Genomic DNA, 20,957 nt, shown 5'->3' with positions numbered 1-20,957 from the left:
TTACAAAGAGCCAGAGGCTAAAGACATCAAAATTAATTCTGTAAGCAAAGGAATAACATGGTTGCAAGCTTCTTTCAGAGACATGATTGTGTGGCTATAAAAGGGAAAATCAGAGTTACAAACTATAAACAAAGAAGCAGTTGTGGGGCTACTACAGCACTCCAAGCAAGAGATGGCAAGTCCAAGAACCAGGGTCAATGCTGGTATGAACTGGGAGAAGGAGGGCATTTAGAAAGAACAAAAATTAGCCAGATTTGAAATATGCTTAAATATATACAAACACATGAGTCTGAAGATGGTGGAGACAGGAGGAGTAGTCATCAAGGGTTCTAACAGTAGTGACTAATTTGATAGAGATGATGAAGAAAAAGGAGCAGAGAGATCTAGAAATTAATTCTCCGTTGGATATGTTGAGTCTAAAGGATCATAATCAAATCCAGATGGAGATGGCCAACAGACAACTCAGTGTACAAGTCTGACACTGGAGGAAGTCTGAGCTATTTAATAGAAATTACCCACGTGACTGCTCCTAGCTTCAAAGAAAGCTGAGAAATCTGTTTTTTATTTTGTGTAGTGACACGTTCAGATGAAAATTAGGAATCCTATCATTAAGAAAAGAGACAGTAAACACTGGGATAGACTTGAAACATTTCTTCCCCACAGGCAGAGCTTTGGAAAATTTACCTTAACTTTATCTCAGGCAGCATCATCTATTACGATCCAGAAAGTCTCAAAGGACATCTGCAAACTTGGGAGAGTTCCTTCTGCTCCTCCAATAACATATACAGAAATTTCAAAGACTAAATATACCAACCAACAATTCTAGGAGGAAGGCAGATCTCTGATGAAACTTCGATTTCCAGTAAAGGTAGTATAGGTAATTACAATATTGCTGAAAATAACTAGAAGTGCAAGATTCCAGTACTCAAGGTTTAGTCCTGAGGGCAATTGCCAGTTCAAAAGAAAAAAGCTGCAAAACTAAGGCAACCTTTTAGTGGTCCCACAAGAAAAGGAAGTCAAAAGTCAAAGCCTAGGGCCTACCAAGACATCCCTACCTTTTTTTTTTTTTTGGAGACAGAGTGTTGCTCTGTCGCCCAGGCTGGAGTGCAGTGGCACGATCCTCCCACCTCAGCCTCCCGGGTAGCTGGGGTTACAGGAACACGCCACCACACCCCGCTAATTTTGTATTTTTAGTAGACATGGGGCTTCACCATGTTGGCCAGGCTGGTCTCGAACTCCTGACCTCAAGTGATCCGCCCGCCTTGGCCTCCAAAAAGGCTGGGATTACAGGTGTGAGACACTGTGCCTGGACAACATCCCTTCCTTGAGCTTGGCCCTTTAAGGTTTCTCTCCTAGGAAAGTAAAAGTAAGTCTTAAGATAAACCTGAATCCTAGTTCTCCATCATTCTAGCAGTTTAAAGAATAATTCTTCCTAAACTAATCTATAGATAGATTCAACACAATCCAAATCAAAGTTCTAGCAAGCTATTTGGTAACTGCTGACAAACTGATTCTGAAGTCTACATAATAATGTCAAAGACCCAGAATACCAAACATAAGACTAAAGCAAAACAAGCTGGGCATGGTGGCTCATGCCTGTAATCCCAACACTTTGGGAGGCCAAGGCAGGAGGATCCCTTGAGCCCAGTTGAAAATCAGCCTGGGCAACATAAGGAGACCCCATTAAAAAAAAAAAAAAAACACGAAAGCAAAACAAAGCTGGAAGACTCACATGCCCTATTTTCAAGACTCACAATAAAGCTACAATAAGCAAGACAAGATGGTATTGGTGAAACAACAAACATACATAAATTAATGGAACACAGTCCCAAAACAGACCCATGAAAATACAGTCAACTGAATTTTGACAAATGAGCAAAGGAAATTTAATGGATAAAGTATAGTCTTTCCAATGAGTGGTGATGGAACAACTGGAAAGAATTCTAGAACTGAAAAATAAAAAATGAAAATTCCGTGGACTTATGTTTGACTACAACTGAATAAAACTAAATAATTAAAAACTGGAAAGGATAAAGAAAAGATTAAAAAATAGGCGGAGGATTCAGTAAATAGATGTAACATGCATTAAATTAGTCTTGAAAGGAAAGAAGAGAAATTGGCAAATGTTTAAAAGATAATATGTTTTTCAGAACTGATGAAGACATTTCATTCAAGATTCAAGATATCAGTTAAGTCCACTGAATCCCAAGCAGAATAAACAGAAAAGAAAACCACAACTGGATACATCATTGTGAAACTGCAGAAAATGAAAGACAAGAAGAAAAACTTTAGGGGAAAAAAAAAAAACACACAGGTAACTCCTCAAGTATCAACAGTTAAGACTCGTAGCTGACTTCTTAACATAACAATGGAAACCAGGAGACAGTAAAATATCGTCAGTGTGCTCAAAGAAAATAACTGCCAAACCTATAATATTAACCCTGCTAAAACATCCTTCAGAAATGCGAGAGAAATACATTTTTATGGGGGGAGAAAAAATGAACTAAAGAAGACTCTAAATGATCCTAGGCAGGACTGAGATACATGAAAAACATGAAGAACAAAAAGGTAGTAAATATAAAGATAGAATTCATAGTGGTAGACAGAAGTTTACTAAATTATCAATTTTTGCTTGAAAGCTCAAATTTTATCAGTGGCAACAAATGCCATTTGTTTTCCTGGAACTAATAGGCTCACTTTGTTCTTTTTTTTTTTTTTTTTTTTTTTCTGAGATGGAGTCTCACTCTGTCACCCAGGCTGGAGTACAGTGGCACTATCTTGGCTCACTGCAACCGCTGCCTCTGGGCTTCAAGTGATTGTGACACCCCAGCCTCCCAAGTATCAGGGGTTAAAGGCGTGCGCCACGACACTTGGCTTATTTTTGTATTTTTAATAAAGACAGGGTTTCACCACGTTGGCCAGGCCGGTCTCGAACCCTTGACCTCAGGTGATCTGCCCGCCTGTGCCTCCCAAAGTGCTGGGATTACAGGTGTGAGCCACCGCGCCTAGCCAGTCACTTTGTTTTTTGTGAAAACATGTGCCAAATACCCAAATCTGAATAACCACTGTTTGTCAGTCATTTTCTTCAAGTTAAAATCTAGTCCATTCCAGGAAAATGCAAGTAGGAAAATCCCACCGGGCTATTTCCTTGAGACAATCATAGTTCTTTGATATGCAGCAGAAATGCTTTATGTACACTTCCCATTCATCACACAGAATATTAAAAATATGCGTTCTCAAGGGTCATGACTTTTTTATTCTTTTTGGAGTCTCACTCTGCCACCCAGGCTGGAGCGCAGTGGTGTGACCTCGGCTCAGGGCAATGTGCAACTCCAGGGATCAAGCGATTCTCCTGCCTCAGCCTCCCGAGTAGCTGGGACTACAGGCGCCTGCCACCACACCTGGCTAATTTTTTGTATTTTTGGTAGAGACAGGGTTTCACGGTGTTAGCCAGGATGGTCTCAGTCTCCTAACCTCATGGTCCACCCGCCTCAGCCTCCCAAAGTGCTGGGATTACAGACGTGAGCCACTGCACCAGGACAAGGGTCATGACTTAATACAATCACTTATGTTTACTGCTTATTAAGGACCTTCTTAAGTGAAACTGGCTTGTTTTTCTTTTAAACTGTGAGCGTATGGTGGTGAAGAATACAATGTGTACTAGTACAGTTTGGTGCCACCGCCTTAATTCATCCTAAGATACTAACAGTTTTACCCATCATTGCTTTTGTATCATTAGTGCAAATGTCAAAACAATGAAAAATGCAAAGAATGTCTTTTTTCAAGATAGATGGTGATGATCACACAATGTGAAAGTACTTAATGCCACTGAACTGTACACTTAAAAAGTGGTTTAAATGGTTAATGTTATATATATTTTACCCCAATAAAAATAAATTATATCATTTTTAACTCTGTATTTCAACCTGAGATTTAAAAATGCAGATATCAGGTTAAAAATACAGGCTGGGCACGGTGGCTCGCCTGAGGTCAGGAGTTGGAAACCAGCCTGACCAAGATGGTGAAACCCTGTCTCTACTAGACACAAAAAATTAGCTGGGTGTGGTGGCACATGCCTATAATCCCTGCTACTTGGGAGGCTGAGGCAGAAGAATTGCTTGAACCCAGGAGGTAGAGGTTGCAGTGAGCCGAGATCGTGCCACTGCACTCCAGCCTGGATGACAAGAATGAAACTGTCTCAAAAAAAATAATAAATAAATAAAAAATAAAAATACATTGGGGGTACATGAACAAGAAGTGCGAACAACACTGGCCTAGATCAGGGGTCCCCAACCCCAGACCACAGACTGGCACCGGTCCATGGCCTGTTAGGAACCAGACCACACAGCAGGAGGGCAGCGGCAGGAGAATTAAGATTGTTCTATATTTACAGTCGCTCCCCATTGCTCACATTACTGCCTGAGCTCTGCTTCCTGTCATATCAGTAGTGGCATTAGATTCTCGTAGGAGCATGAACCCTATTGTGAACTGTGCATGCAAGGGATCTAGACTGCATGCTCCTTATAAGAATCTAACGCCTGAAGATCTGTCACTGTCTCCCATCACCCCCAGATAGGACTGTCTAGTTGCAGGAAACAAGCTCAGGGCTCCCACTGATTCTACATTATGGTGAATTATATAATTGTTTCATTACATATTACAATGTAATAATAATAGAAATAAAGCGCACAATAAATGTAATGCACTTGAATCATCCCAAAAACCAATCCTCCCACCTCAGGTCCATGGAAACATTGTTTTCCATGAAGCCAGTCCCTCATTAGCAAAATGGTTGGGGACCGTTGGTCTAGACCACTGTTGACTTCCCTAACTTTGATTTGTGCTGCTGTTCATAGGCTATCTGCTAAGTATTTAATGCACTTACTTAAAAGCAGCCTGTAGGCTCCCCAAAAATCAATCATGGGGGGTAATCTTTTGAAAAGTAGGTTACACTGGCAATCCATCTTTGCTAAAAATCCCTCCATTTAGGCCGGGCACGGTGGCTCAAGCCTGTAATCCCAGCACTTTGGGAGACCGAGACGGGCGGATCACGAGGTCAGGAGGTCGAGACCATCCTGGCTAACACAGTGAAACCCCGTCTCTACTAAAAAATACAAAAAACTAGCCGGGCGAGGTGGCGGGCGCCTGTAGTCCCAGCTGCTCGGGAGGCTGAGGCAGGAGAATGGCGTGAACCCGGGAGGCAGAGCTTGCAGTGAGCTGAGATCCGGCCACTGCACTCCAGCCTGGGGGACAGAGCGAGACTCCGTCTCAAAAAAAAAAATAAAGTTAAAAAAATCCCTCCATTTCATCATCTCAATCTCCTCATAAAGTTAATTCCTTTTTTTTCCCATTTGTATCTCAGCACACTGTCGCTTCCATCAGGGCAACCTTGCTAAGATGGTCCTCCCCTCGTGAAAGATCAGGACCAACTCCTTACTACATACTCCTGTATTAACCTAAGCTCTTTCTTCACTTATTTATCACAGTCAGTCACTGATTAAAGAATCAAGTAAAATAAATGTCTTTTTCATTAGACCGTGCTCCACGAGAACTGGTACTCTACCTATTTCCTTTACCATGAAATGCTCAGCAACTAGTACAATAAGTGCCTTGCACATAAGAGTCCAGTAAGTTTCTTGAATGACGATACACTGATACATTCTTCAGTAATTTATTTACACTGAAGTCTACTAAATCCTAAACATCTAAACCACAATTTAATCACATTTTGATGAAAATTATATACAGAATGCCTTATCTGAAAAAATACACATACATGTAATTCTCCATCAATACTTCAAGAGTTCATGGATTTTCTGAAGCTTACCTATGAATCCCAGAATAAAAACTCTGGTAAGAAAATTGTATGGGGGAAAAAATCTAACATCTTGCTCAATAAAGTGTCTCTTTGATTCTGTCCCCTCAACTCCAGAAGCTCCCTAGAACAGTTCTGACTGAACCAAAAGTCTTCAATGCCAAAAGGATCTGAAGATGAACTCCTGAGTCAAGAAATGGCTTCCCCATCAAGGCCAGGGAAGAGCAGAAATCAGACTGGACCCAGATCCATGCTCTCCATCCATTTCCTAATCCTGTAGCTTTCTTGTATGCTATCTCCTCTAGTTACAATAGTCTCATCCCTTGCATTTCCGCCTCCTGAAATCATATCCACGTTCATACCCAGTTGAAATACTATGCTTCAATTTAGCTTTTTCTGTTTATCCTAACAAGCAGTGATCTCTCTCTTCCTATGAATTCCTATAGCACTTACTTGTATAGTGCTAATTATACTTTTATACTGCTTTGTGTTACATATGTAAATTTACATATGTAAATATTAGTTACTGAGCTACTGTTTCTCAGCTTCAAAGTCACCCTCTATACTCTGCTTTGTGACCCTAGGGTTGGGACTCTGGGACCCACATTTCTTCCTTTGTAGATGGCTTATTAGGCTCTGCCAATAAAGGGGTGATACAACAGGCCTAGAAAGCTGTAAGAGGAAGACGGGACATTCTTCTGTTTACTTGCTAGTTTTGTTTTTGTTTTCTATTGCTGCCAGTATCAATCAGCAGCTCTTCTTCAGGTCATTTGCAGTTCGTTATAGTAGCCATAGCAGACTCCAGTTTGTAGTTTTACTGACACAGAACCAGAATCATCATGCCTCTCAGAAACGTCAGCACCAGCCAGCTACACCCCCTTTTCAGAGTACTGGACCCCAGCCCTATGGGATTCTTGCTCTCAGCTCAAGATATCAGTACCTGCTGAGGAGCATCCCCTTCTGAGAGGTTAGAGTTTTGGCTCCCTTCCTCCAAGCTTCTTCCCTTCTTTGTTCTCCCAGTTCTCCAGGTACTATCTGCTTCCCGCAGTTGGTACCTCCATAATACCTAACTTCCTTTGTATACGTAGTTAACAATTATTTATATTAAATTCTCTTGTTAAAAAATCATTGCACTCCAGCATGGGTGACAGAGCGAGACTCTGTCTCAAAAAAAAAAAAAAATTCATTGTCACAGTTTCTGTCTCATGACTGGACCCTGACACACACTTTTTTATGATTTAGAATATAACTGCTTAAGGCTGGGTGCAATGGCTCATGCCTATAATCACAGCACTTTGGGAGGCTGAGGTGGGCAGATCACCTGAGGTCAGGAGTTCAAGACCAGCCTGGTCAATATGATGAAACCCTGTCTCTACTAAAAATACAAAAATTAACCAGGCATGGTGGTGCATATTTGTAATCCCAGCTACTTGGGAGGCTGAGGCAGCAGGATCACTTGAACCCGGGAGGCGGAGGCTGCAGTAAGCTGAGATGGTGCCACAGCCTGGGAAACAGAGTGAGACTCTATCTCACCAAAAAAAAAAAAAAAAAACCAATATATATACACACACACACACACATATGTATATATATACACCTATATACATGTATACATATATACGTATATATGTATACATATACACACACACACATATATATAACTGCTCAAGAGAGAAAGGTAAAAGGCTTAAAAAATCTGTTCCTATCACAATACTTTGTTCTACCTTGTTCACAATAAGCAACCAAAACAAATATTTAGTGAATGAATGAAAAACTCTTATGCCTGAAATAGCTATATTGCTTCCAAGCATATCCTCTGAACCCTGCTCAAAAAACCTCAATGATTCTCTAGCTAGTGTATTCCCTTTGATATATTTAAGAGCCTTTGACAGACTTTAAGATCCCTTACAAGTGTTTGCTCATTTACAGGAACCACAGTATTAGTGTTTTAGCTTGTACCTTCTTGTCAAATTTCATTACATAACTTGTTCTCACATTTATCTGCTCTTACTTGAGGCAGACATTTTAAATAATTTCTAGGCTTACGTTTTTTTTTTTTAACCTTCATCTTCTAATCAATTACCTTTTATTTCCGATTTTTCTCCAATTGCCCTCCTTCCTTAGGGATACTAACATTAGTTTCACTACCAGGTTCCTCATGTATAAATGAGAGCAGAACTAGATGATCATCAAGATGTTCTCCTGCTTAAGAGGTTCAATAATCACACAGTGCCTCACCCAAATAAACCATACACCTGACTTCTATTAAATTCGTATTTATGTAAATTGATACATTCATCTAGCACAAAAAAAAATCATTTTAAACACTTAAAAAAAAAAAAAACTGTTAATCCCAAGGCTCAAACTGACTTGTCCAAAAATCAGCCTTACTACTACTTTTATTTTCACAAAATCTAGACATAAACACGCAGTACTGTAGAAAGTTCCATATTAAGGCTAATTATCTCCCGATAATTTCAGGTTAAACAGCTTTTCAAGGTTATATAGTGAAAAAGAATCATAATACCTTTTATTTGGCTCTTTCCTTTTGTGCTTGGTTATTTCTTTTAAGGCATATGGAAAACGACTCATAAAATGGTGTTTGAAATCAATAAGGTAGTTCTTTCGAAGCCATGATTCCTATTGAAATAGCAAAGATTAGAAAAATCTACAAGAAAAAATGTAAAATAACCAATAAAACTTGAAGAAAATTGACAACTTGTCAAATGTCCCATCATAATTCACTATCTACCAGTAATATAATATGTAAATAAATTTTAAAATCAGAATTAACTGTTAAAGCACCCAGCTGTCATCTATAGATCCTTTTGGTGCTTAATAATTACTTCTACTTGCATTCTGTCTGCTGCTTAAGAGAGAAAAAGTGAAAGTATCTGAGATTAAAATTCTGAATTTGGACCACTATTGCAATGCTTATAAAATATACAAGAAAGTCTTTCTCCATGACGTCCTATCTACACCATAACTCTATTCCCCAGCAATTCCATTATTTAACAGTTTCACAAAGCAATGCATTTCCTTAAAATGCTTCAGCAGTATTGGCGAATTTATCATTTCCCTCCTATGGAAACATTGTCTTTCTAATTCCAAATTAGAATATTCTTTATTTCCTCTTATCCAGGGTAACCAACCATTCTATTTTGTCAGAGACTGAGAAGTTTCCTAGATGTGGGACTTGAGGTGCTAAAAGGGCTGGTCACCCTACAGCTCAATGTGGTTGTTTTTTTTTTTTTTTTTGAGACAAAGTCTCGCTCTATCGCCCACGCTGGAGTACAGTGGCACCATCTCAGGTTACTGCAACCTCTGCCTCCCAGATTCAAGCGATTCTCATGCCTTAATCTCCTGAGTAGCTGGGATTACAGGTGCCCACCACCACGCTCGGCTAATTTTTGTATTTTTAGTAGAGCTGGGGTTTCACCATGTTGACCTGGCTGGTCTTGAATTGCTGACCTCAAGTGATCCGCCTACCTTGGCCTCCCAAAGTGCTGAGATTACAGGTGTGAGCCACTGCGCGCCCGGCCTTACAGCTCAATTATTGTTCCTCCTTAGTATCTTTACTGGGTTCTCTTCTTCCTGACTTCTAAATGTTTGGATTTGCCCAGTAATAATACTTGAGTCATTTCTACCTGAGCTCCAGATTTTATATACAAATGTATACTTGACATTTCCTCTTCAACTTCTGACAAGTATCTTAAAACTGAACATGAATAAAACCAAATTCTCCCTGCCAAATGACCTTCTTTCTCATTTGGGCAATGTAACACTGGTCTCATCCTTGACTTCTCTTTCCTTCATTATACATACCAGCAGTCTGGCTGGCTTTACCTGGATCCAGCTACTTATCATTTCAAACATTAGACACCAGGTCAACCATCATCTTTTATTTGGATTACTGCAATAGCCTCCTAACCAGTCTCCCTGTTTCTCCTCTTATCCTCCAAAAGTCAATTTCCCCACACAGCAGGCAGGGTGATCTTTTAAAACATAAATTGTGTTTCAAAATAATACAGGAAGGGGGAAAGGAAACGAATATATATACATGTAGGACAGGACTGGTCATCCAAGAGACGATGGTTGCTAGAGTTAGACTGTGAGCACCTGGGGCTCACTAGTGTTCTGTTTTTGTAAAAACAGCAATATTAAAGTTAAATAAATGAAACGCAGATCATGCCACTCCTCTGCTCAAAACCCCCCAATGGTCTTTTCGCCACACTCAGGTTAAAATCCAGACTCCTTACTAGCGACCACAGAGTCCCACATGATCTGGCCACTGTCACTCTTCTTCGCCCCCATCTTCTACCATTCTCCCAGTACCTCATTTGCACAGGCCTTCCTGCCATTCTTCAAATATGCAAAGTCTGTTCTCACCTCAGAGCCTTTGTACTTCCTGTTTCCTATGCCTAGATGTTCTTCCCAAAGATGCTGACAAGACTTGCTCCTTCACTTCAATGACATTCAAGTATCTTATTCTCAGAGAGTATTTGACAACCTACCTAAAATAGCTCCCCCTCACTGTTCCTGCCCATGCTCTCTTTATACCCCATTTTACTTTCATCTGTCTTCCTAGTACTGACATTATATATTTGTGTACCGTCTACAGACCCCACCAGAAGGTAAACACCATGAGGGCAAGCACCTTATCAACCACGTTTATCTCTGTAGCCCCAGAGTCTAGAATAGTACTATTCAAAAGACCTTTCTGTAATGATCAAACTGTTCTATATCTGCACTGTCCAATATAGTAACCACTACCCACATGTAGCTGTTGAGCACTTGAAATGTGGCTAGCATTACTGAGGAAGTGAATTTTAAATTTTAATTAAGTAGCTATTATTTATTGATAACCAATAAAGCTTTGAATAAATGCCTTAAAAAGCATGACTGCATTAGTGTTTGGTTACAAACTCTAATCCTCATAGGAAAAGGATAAAAGGAATGAGACACACACATTGAGAAAAAGTAGCAAGCAAGCCAAGCATTAAATGCAAAGCTAAGACAATTTTTATAACATAATACTGACCCTGACACTACTAATACAGTACACTAAAAACCACAGTAAATCAAAAAGTTAATGTTAAACTGTATTCTCATTTTAAAAACTAGCTATATCGGCCGGGCACGGTGGCTTGTGCCTGTAATCCCAGCACTTTGTGAGGCCAAGACGGGTAGACCACAAGGTCAGGAGATCAAGACCATCCTGGCTAACACGGTGAAACCCCGTCTCTACTAAAAATACAAAAAAAATTAGCCGGGCGTGGTGGTGGGCACCCAGCTACTTGGGAGGCTGAGGCAGGAGAAAGGCGTGAACCCAGGAGGCGGAGCTTGCAGTGAGCTAAGATCGCGCCACTGCACTCCAGCCTGGGCGATTGAGCGAGACTCCCTCTCCAAAAAACATAAAGTAAATAAATAAAATCTAGCTATATCAAGGATATAGCTAGCTAACTATTAAGGATACACACAGTATTTCAACATGTGGAAAAAATGTCAGAAATTGCTGAGTCTAGATGGGGGTAGGCAAGTGCTTATTGTATTCCTTCTGAAGGTTTGACTTTTTTAAAAATAAAAAAGATAGGTAAGGGAATGCAAAAAAAAAAAAAGAAGAGGAAGAAGAAAAAAAAGAAAGAAAAAAAGAAAAATAGTGCCAAGGTAGTAATCAAATGTAAAAGAACAATCTGTTCAACAAATAGTGCTGGAATAAATGGCTGTTTATATGAAGAGAAAAAAAAAAAAACAAAGGATACCACAGTATTTCAGAAATAAACAACTTCAGTTGATTATTACGAATCTGACTATTCAACCACTGCATCTAAGACTTAATGTACCTTGAGACTTCTTTTCAAAACAAGGATCAAAGCTTCAAATTACTGAAAAGTTTTTTTAAAAAAAACTACTTGAATACAAGTGAAATTTCTCAACTGTGTTGCAAATACTAGCAAACTAAATGCATCAAGCTGCAGCGCCAACATGCAAAAGCAGTCAGTAGTCCTAAGACTATATCTAACTGAGACACCAATTTACCAATAGAAAAATCTATACAGTTTCTGAGAGAAGAGGGTTACAATTCAGCTTATGGTGTGTGATTTGAGTTTAATGCCAAGGAATGCTAAATTTGGTTCCTCCTAAAGATTAGGCTGTGGCCAAAGAGGCTCATGCCTGTAATCTCAACACTTTGGGAAGCCAAGGTGCAAGGATCCTTTAAGGCCAGAAGTTTAAGACCAGAACGTGCATTTTAATGTCATTTTGTACAAAATGTTACTCACAACCTATCGTTTTGTATAGATTGTACCAACAATCTACATTTTTATACTCTGTCTCTAAGATAATGGTTCCTTTTAAAAAAAGAAAGAAAAAGATAATGGTTCTTATCAAGTTATTACAAATCTACCAAGGTGAATTAGAGAATTCTACCAACGGATGTTTTTAAATATTATTCCTATCTGAATTTATTTATTTCAGCTTTATACAGTATCTCAATTTAGTATTCTGATCTTCAACAGCCTACGTAGTCTTTTAAACTTACCATTCTATGTTAATAAGCTGCTAATAAGCCTAGCCATGTTATAATAGCACAAAATAGTTTTAAAGCATACTATTTTAAATATCCATAAAATTAAAGCAGTATTTAGATCCTTTGTTAGTGTTATCCAGATGATAAGATGACCCAAAACTAGCATAATTAATAAATTTTCAGATTTTGTATTTTGGTCCTACTAGTCTGTCTAAATACAAATGCTATTAACAAAGCAGTAACAAAAGTTTACTAGTGCTTACATGTAACCAAACACCAGAGCAGCTTGGAATTTTTACTTCTCGGCTCTAAAAATGAAAAAACTAGGCCGGGCACGGTGGCTCACACCTGTAATCCCAACACTTTGGAAGGCCAAGGTGGGCAGATCACCCAAGGTCAGAAGTTCGAAACCAGCCTGCCCAACATGGTGAAACCCCATCTCTACTAAAAATACAAAAAATTAGCTAGGCATGGTGGCGGGCAACGGTAATCCTAGCTACTCAGGAGGCTAAGGCAGGAGAATTGCTTGAACCCAGGGGGTGGAGGTCTCAGTGAGCCAAGATCGTGCCACTGTACTCCGGCCTGGGCAACAAGAGTAAAACTCGGTCTCAAAAATAAAAAAAAAAGAAAAAGAAAAAACTAGCACTCAAAGTCCATGTTGAATATTACTTTTTCTTTTTTACAGGACATCTTAAGGACTTTAGCATTACTTTCATTTTCTATCTGAACCTTTCAGATGATCATAGATCAAGACCGTAAGCAATATATACTTTAAGGAGCTATATACATTCTTAGTGTCTCTAGCCTACATCACAAATTAACTGCCATATGAGAAACAAACTTTGCTTTCTCAAGATCATACAGTATAGACCTATGATTAATTTTTTGTCAATGTATGCAATGAATCATAAAATAGAAAGTCTCAAAACTGTAATCAGTAAAATGCTATCTTATTTGAAAAAGCAATTCACAAAACATCCCTACAGATGATGGGTTAACAGCAATAGAACATGCTCCTAAAATATACACCTTACTACAACTCTATAATGCTTTTCAAGACTGTCAAATACTACTTAATTTATCCCATCTTATGCAGCATACTGAGTCATTCTAAACTTCAACTTGAAATAAAAAGAATAAAACAAAAACAAGAAAACTACCTTCTCAGTTTTATATAAACTTCAAGGATTCACACCTGCCTTATCAAAAGTCCCTTCAGCAATTCTGAGAACCAGATGCTTCTAGCTTTGAAGTCTTGCTTCTGCAGCTACCCTTTTTAAGTGTGTTATCGTATTAATTTAGCACCAACTTAATCTCGTGGTTTGTTCCTCCTTGGTTGCACAGAAAAACTGTAGCATACACTATGCACTACATTCACTATAGCACAACACTTAAAACAATTCAAGTGTTTATGAGCTTTTCAGTTTTGTCCATCTCTACTAAACCTGACAATGTAGAATAAATTGAGACTACTTAATAAGCAACTTTTTAAATCATGTAAGAGACCTTCAGAAACTAGAATGTTCCTACACAATCAATCTGCCATAAACAATACACTGTAACACTACTGTGAATTATAGCCAATAAAAACTAACGGAATCAGGCATGAGTTATGCATTTCACTTAAAAATATACATATATTCAGATAGTAACTTCAGAAAACTAATTTGTAGTTTTGTGCAAAACAAACAAGTTTACAGTTAAACCCAAGGTACTTTTTAGAAAAATATATAACCAATTAGTAGTAATGAGCTGATTTCGAATCTTCCCATTTATGATAAAAGGCAACACTAAGAAAATAAAGAATCATTAGTTCTCACCAATTTATGGGTTTCATCCTGTTGTTTAGAGAGTTTCCACAGAAGGGAAATAATATTAAGAACTTGCTGCATAACCTGTAGAGGTTCTCGTTCTATACCATTTCCAACAGGAGTAGCTAGTTGTGGAGGTACAGCTTCAACCCAGCACTCAATTAGCAAAGGAATTATTATCTCAATAAATCCTTTCAGGTTTTCAGTAGATGATAGGCCTTCATCCACACCACTCAGTCCTCCAACCAGATACCTAATAAGGGTAAGAAAGAAAAAAATTAAGTGATTAAAAAATGTTTATTATCCATTGCTAATTTAAATCTTAAAGATAAAGTACTAGTAAAATGAAGCACCATGAACTGAAATTTACATCAATCAAAACGAGTAAGAAAAATGAAATTCTAAGATGACAAAGCCAATAGATATTATCAAGTTTTATTTCTCAAAGGCTTTGCTATAAATTAATAAATTAACATACAAATGACTCTTTCCATGAGTAAATAAAATCAAATCATGAGTAACTATATGAAAACTATGAAAGACAACTGCATGTCTTCCCACCAATAGTCATCAATGGTCAGCAGTTATAATTCAATACAGGAAAACTGTGTGGACATAACTGAAATCCTTCTTACCGTAGCCTGAACTGTGAACTGACATTTGGCTGTGAACCCCCATTTTCATAAACCTGGATGTGTTGCTGGTCGTTGGCATGTTCCTTCCAGTTGATAAAAATGGAGTTGCTAGTGGCATGGGGATTTTCTTTCTGTTCCTGAAGTCCTTCACTTTCTCTCAACCTACTGGATCCATCTGCCAAGGCCTGAAGGAATTTACTGAGTCTCACTAAGACTTTCAGCCTCCATTGCTGAGAAGTGAGTCTCCGATTAGGATTTACAGAAAGTATCCAGGACTGGGATCTGTCTCTATTTATCAGTCCTTTGGACAGCTGCTGATGAGAAATAAGTTCTACAAAATTCTTAAGCAATATGCTGCTACGGCCAGTAATTAGAGCTGGGTAGTGTTCCAGCAGAATGTCCAAAACTTTTAAAGAGTCCTCCTGAATTCCTTCAGTAATGTGAGTCATGGCACTAGAGAGATGGGCACTTACCAAAGGAAAAAATGGAGAAATTTGTTCAGCTCGTATTTTGGGGGCCAGGAATTGAAGAAGTTGAACTGCTGCTAATCGTACATTAGCATCTTTATCTGTAAACACAGCAGTCACTTCACTTAATATGTTTGAAAGGTGTGCATCAATTATAAATGGGTATTGAGACAAAAGGTCTTTAAGTCCAAGAAGAGCACTTTGTTTAACCCCAGCATTGTAGTGATGCATCTGTGACAGCAAATCCTATAAATAAAAACACAAATTTTAGATATATACTTATATACATATATCAATTTCAAATAAACATGCTAACACTACACTAGTAAACTAACACTCCTTGGGGAAACTGCTTCAATAAGTACTTTTTAAATGTTATTTAGCTTTTGTTAGGATCAGAAACAGAAAAATACTTTCAGCTTAATAAAAACACTGCATAATTTTCAGTTGGAATTTTCTCACTTTACATTAACCTACACGCAGGCTTAGGCACTCTTATGATATAAAGTGACAGCAATCACACCATCATTTATTGAAAATATACTATGTACCAAACATGAAAGGCGTATTTATATACTCTCAATTTGACAGTCCTATTTATTCTGCCTATTTCAAATGGGCTTTCGCAGGGTGTTTGTGTTTTATTCAGAGTATACTACTGGACAATTTTATTTGTGGAATAATTTATGTAACCTCTGAAAAAAATAACTTTAAATAACTCTTTAGTGTTATTTAACCTTCATAGCTTAAAAAACAAAAATAGAAAAATGTGTATCCTGCCAAAGACCTATACACAAATATTCATAACAGCATTATTCATAAGAGCCAAAAACCAGAAACAAACTAAATGTTCATCAACTGCAGAGTGATCGACAAAATGTGACCTAATCATGCAATGAAATACAATTCAACAATACAAAGGAATGCACCACTGTTCTGATATACAAGTTACATACAACCTGCAGTTACCTCCAAAACACTGTGCTAAGTAAAAGGCCAGTAATAAAAGACCATATATTGTATGATTTCATTTATATGCACTTTCCAGAATAAGCAAATCTATAGATATCAGAAGTAGATTAGTGATTGCCAAGGGCTGGAAGAAATGAGAAGTGATTCCTAATGGGTACAGATTTTCTTCTTGGAGTGATAAAAATGTTCTAAAATTAGATTAAGGTGACAGTAGCATAGCTCTGTAAATATACTAAAAGCAATGAATTGTATACTTTAAATGGGTGATTTTAATTATGTGTAAATTATGTCTCCATAAAGCTGTTAAATTCTTAAGCAACACTTGCTCAAACTTAATTGACTTCAAGTATTTACTACAAATCTATAATAAGTTATGTGCTGTATAGGTTCAAAAATGAATGACAGGATTGTATCTTAGCTAAAAAACAGCTAGAAAACTGTTCATCAAAAATCTGACACATCAAAAACATGTAAGAATTATTTCCAGATATAGCCAAGCGCCATGGCTCACACCTACAATCCCAGCACCTCAGGAGGCCTTGGTTGGAGGATTGCTTGCATCCAAGAGTTTGAGATCAGCCTGGGAAACATATTGCAACCTTGTATCTACAAAAAACTAAATTAGCCAGGCATGGTGAGCTCGCCTGTAGCCCCAGCTACTTGGCAGGTTGAACCAGGAGGATCACTGGAGCCCAGGAGGTCATGGCTGCAGCGAGCCATGATAGCATTCCATTGTGCTCAACCTGGTGTAAGAGTGAGAACTGTCTCAAAAAAAAAAAAAAAATTAAATCATCAAATAAGTATACCAGCGAGAAACAACTGCATTTAGTTTAGCAAACCTTTCTGGAGGACGTGGAAAGACACAGGTATATGAAGAGAGATCAGATTTGGGTAAAAGAGAAACTTCAAACATCCATAAACCCTATGACCCTAGGCAAACTGTTTCAGACTTTAGATAAATTTTCACAAAAATATAACATTCTACATGATTCCAAAGAAAATCTTATTTCATCAAAACAAGATTTACGATTTACCTTTATGTTAAGTTTTCTATTGTTTGTTGGAAGTGTTCCATCTTCTTTGAGTTGCTCAGGCAGATGTATAGTCTTTGTTTTAAAGTTTGTAGGAGTAGCATTTTGTAACTTGGGCTTCTTTTTACCAACCTTCAATTTTACTTTTTGAAAATCATCTTGGCGTTTTCTTTTTTTGGTCATTCTCGACTACTATAATGAAAAGAATTAATTAAAAGCATTGGATAGAGACAAGAATAAATGATAAAAGAAGAAAAAAGGCACTTTCCAACACATATTACTGTAACATTTATTTCAATCATAAGAATCAGTGATTATGCTGAAAGATCAAAATATTAAAAAATGCTGTTAAGAACTATTAAAAACTCAGTTTAGTGATAAAACACTGTAATAAGGCAACAGTCTTGCCACGGTTTTGCAAAGTTTTTTGGGTCACGGAACCTTCTGTCAAGCTATGTGCTAAATGGAAACCTTCTGAAATGTGTTTTTTTCTTTTCCTTTGTTCGAGTGTAGAAGAACAGCACAAACTTGTTAGAGATATGACATGTATCTGCTGGTGAGCTCCTGGTCTTCCTAAACGCCTCGGAGGAACTTCTCTAGCAATACCAAGCAAAGTTGGAAAATCAATGTTATTCTTTAATGCAGCCTGTAACGGTTAGAAAAAGATTTACGAACCTAAGCTGAGCATCTGAAAAATGGGTAATATCCAAATACACATCAAGGAGAATAATAGGCCTTTCAAGAGCAAGGAAAACAAGGTAAAGATCAGGTGTAGGGGATAAACCTAGCATAGCAAAAGTGAATAAAGTTCAGACTAAATAGAAAACAGTATTCCCCCTTGGTCCCCAAAAAGGACAAAAAGCAGCATAGAAAACATATATAATGTAATAGGGGGATAAGGAACAAAGACCAGCTAAGCCACTATTATAATAAATAACTCAGACATAACACCACGCCATCTTCTACTTCCACCCCCTCTATACCACATTCCAAACCTTGTACTTACACATGAAATTTCTGATCTGTGTCTCTTACCTATTTCCAGGCCACTACTTTCTAGAAGTCCTTTATTTTTACCATTCAATACCTTCCCCACTGGTACTCTTGGCTACTATCTAGTGTCTACTCTCTAGTCCACCGGCCCTTTACCAGAGAGCTCTCTCTAAACACAGATCTCATGACCAAGACTCAAGAGCTCTCAGTTGTTCTACTCCTCATACACAGTAAAACCTCCTTAGCAGGGCACAGGAGGTCCTTCCTAACGTGGCCCCATCCATCCTCTCCAGCTTTATCTTCCCACAAGCTAACCTCTATCTAAAACAATAGCCTCCTCTACCTGGAACCAGTTAAATTCTTCTTAAAGCCTTTTCCACAACCAGGAACAATGAACTCTGCGTTCCACTGTACACCACTTGAATAGGGTAAGTACCTCTGGAATATATAAAACTTCCCTTAATCGCCTGGTTTATCATAATTATCCTGTGCCTGGCCATAAAAAACGACAATGCTACACACGAGGTTATTAAAAAAAATGGGTAAAATGAAAATTTCCATTATTACAATATTAATAAAATGGCCAGTGCAATACTGAGCAGCTCAAGTTCAAGGAATTCAGAAGCTAATCAGCTATGACAATATATCCAAATTCACTTAATTACAGGGTTATAGATCGCCATGAGGTAAGATTTCCCACAGGTTAAGAACCAATTTTACAACCAAATTGATTAGGTTCTTATCCAGACTCCGACGCTTTCTAGCTGTACACTGTACCAATTTCTATCTACAAAATAGGGATAATCATACACAACTGTAAAACACTCAGAACTGTGCCTGGTACATGGTTAAATATGTATGCTCTAAGCATAAACATGTGCGTGTCCCTCAAGTCTCAGGATCAGTACATACCAAGCCTGGTACTAGATGCATCGTGTACCTCAGTATACAATCTGCACAGAACCATGCAAGGTAGGTGGTACTAAACACGTTTTAACAAGGCACCTCAGAAAAGTTTGGAAGTCATGCCTTTATCAAGAAGTTGAAGACGGATTCATTCACAGAACTGAGCTCTGCAAAACCACCTTGAACATACCAGAATTAATCCGAAGACTGGAAGCCTTCGTGGCAAAACCGTTTGGCTTATTTCATTTGTCCCTATACCCAAATTTTCATCTCACCCACACCCCTAGTTACCTTAGTCTGAAAAAAAAAGCTGGGGGTGGGTGGGTGGGTATAAGGCCTAAAAAGAAGGCCATGAGGCCGGGCGCGGTGGCTCAAGCCTGTAATCCCAGCACTTTGGGAGGCCGAGACGGGCGGATCACGAGGTCAGGAGATCGAGACCATCCTGGCTAACACGGCGAAACCTCGTCTCTACTAAAAAATACAAAAAACTAGCCGGGCGAGGTGGTGGGCGCCTGTAGCCCCAGCTACTCGGGAGGCTGAGGCAGGAGAATGGCTTAAACCCGGGAGGCGGAGCTTGCAGTGAGCTGAGATTGCGCCACTGCACTCCAGCCTGGGCGACAGAGCGAGACTCTGTCTCAAAAAAAAAAGAAGGCCATGATACTCACCTGGCCTCTTTTAATATAAAAATGGTTTTCATTAATTAAGCAAGGACACTTTGTGAGCTTTTCCTACAATTTTATGACTAGCTGGTACCAGAGACTAAAGTAAATAATACAGGACATTCACAAAAATTAACTCCCTTCCTCCCCCAGTCCTGTGGGTTCTATTTAGCCATTAACAACCTGATCAATCTTCGACAGTCTACTGTCAACTTTATGCCATATTATCTATCGCTTGGTATTAGTCACGTTAATGCTTTCTCTACTAGGAAAATTAAGAGGGCTGATTGACCTTCCTTGACTTTTCAAACCTAGTAATATTATTACGGGACACAAAGCATTTTTATGCGAAGAATTCTCAAAGTTCTACTAGTAATTAACTTATAACAAAGATTTTCATAACACAGCAAATCAAAAAGTCCCACTAAGCCACTTTTACAGTAGCCAATTTTTAGAAAAAGGTATGAATGCCCGTCTCGGAGAAGGAACTCACATCACTAATCCTTAAGTTTGCGATCCCCGATAGTTTCAAAGCTGAATGTCACACATTCCTACTGTTGGTCTTTTCTCCTAATTCCAACAAAAAGCAGATCCTAGCGTTTTCAGGATTTCAATCGAACTAAATTCCAACTATTAATAGTTTGCCTGCCACCTTCTTACCCTTCCTCATTTCCAACTTCTTTTCCAAAAAAAAAAAAACCAGAGAGAACGATCGTACTGCACTCGGCCTTTGATAATTTCCTCCCCAATCCCTTAAACTCACGAGTTCCTCCAAACTTCACTGAGGGGCCAACCAGAGGCGATAGACTTCCCAAAAAGCAAATGGTCCGGGCAGGGGCGACCCCAGAAAACTGGTGGTCCCCTTCCACTCGCTTAACTCTCCCGCCTGGGCGACCAGAGGGCGGAACAGGGGACGCCAGCTCATCCCCACTCCGTATTCGGTCCTGCATCCACCCCAGAGGTGAACACACCATGGGTTTTAGGAAACCATCGTTCCTCCTACTCCAAGGGACGCCGGCCAGGACCAGAGTCGGGGAAATGGGGTCCGATTCACACACCCCGGCCTAAAACTCTCTCGGACCCGAAACCGGGCGAACCCGCCCAGTCATCTGAAGCTCCACAAACGCCCGAGGGGGTCC

At 38.9% G+C, this 20,957-nt stretch overlaps 1 protein-coding gene across 2 annotated transcripts in view; it reads right to left on the bottom strand.

Moving 5' to 3' along the window:
• Positions 1–20,957, bottom strand: part of TEX10 (testis expressed 10) — a 52,357-nt gene that overhangs the window by 30,414 nt on the left and 986 nt on the right. Inside the window, exons 2-5 of one of the 2 annotated variants that reach the window (XM_033237977.1) lie at positions 17,264–17,452; positions 14,791–15,503; positions 14,165–14,408; positions 8,343–8,455 (exon numbers count right to left, since the gene is read on the bottom strand). In XM_033237977.1, coding sequence (XP_033093868.1) covers positions 8,343–8,455; positions 14,165–14,408; positions 14,791–15,503; positions 17,264–17,443 — 1,250 coding nt within the window. In that variant the 5' untranslated portion in view covers positions 17,444–17,452. The remainder of the gene's footprint in view (positions 1–8,342; positions 8,456–14,164; positions 14,409–14,790; positions 15,504–17,263; positions 17,453–20,957) is intronic. The other variant, XM_033237978.1, reaches the window with a different exon arrangement.

This window comes from Trachypithecus francoisi, unplaced genomic scaffold (assembly GCF_009764315.1).
Source record: "Trachypithecus francoisi isolate TF-2019V2 unplaced genomic scaffold, Tfra_2.0 Lachesis_group16, whole genome shotgun sequence".
Classification (NCBI taxonomy): Eukaryota; Metazoa; Chordata; class Mammalia; order Primates; family Cercopithecidae; genus Trachypithecus; species Trachypithecus francoisi.
This window is presented reverse-complemented; position numbering and strand designations above follow the sequence as displayed.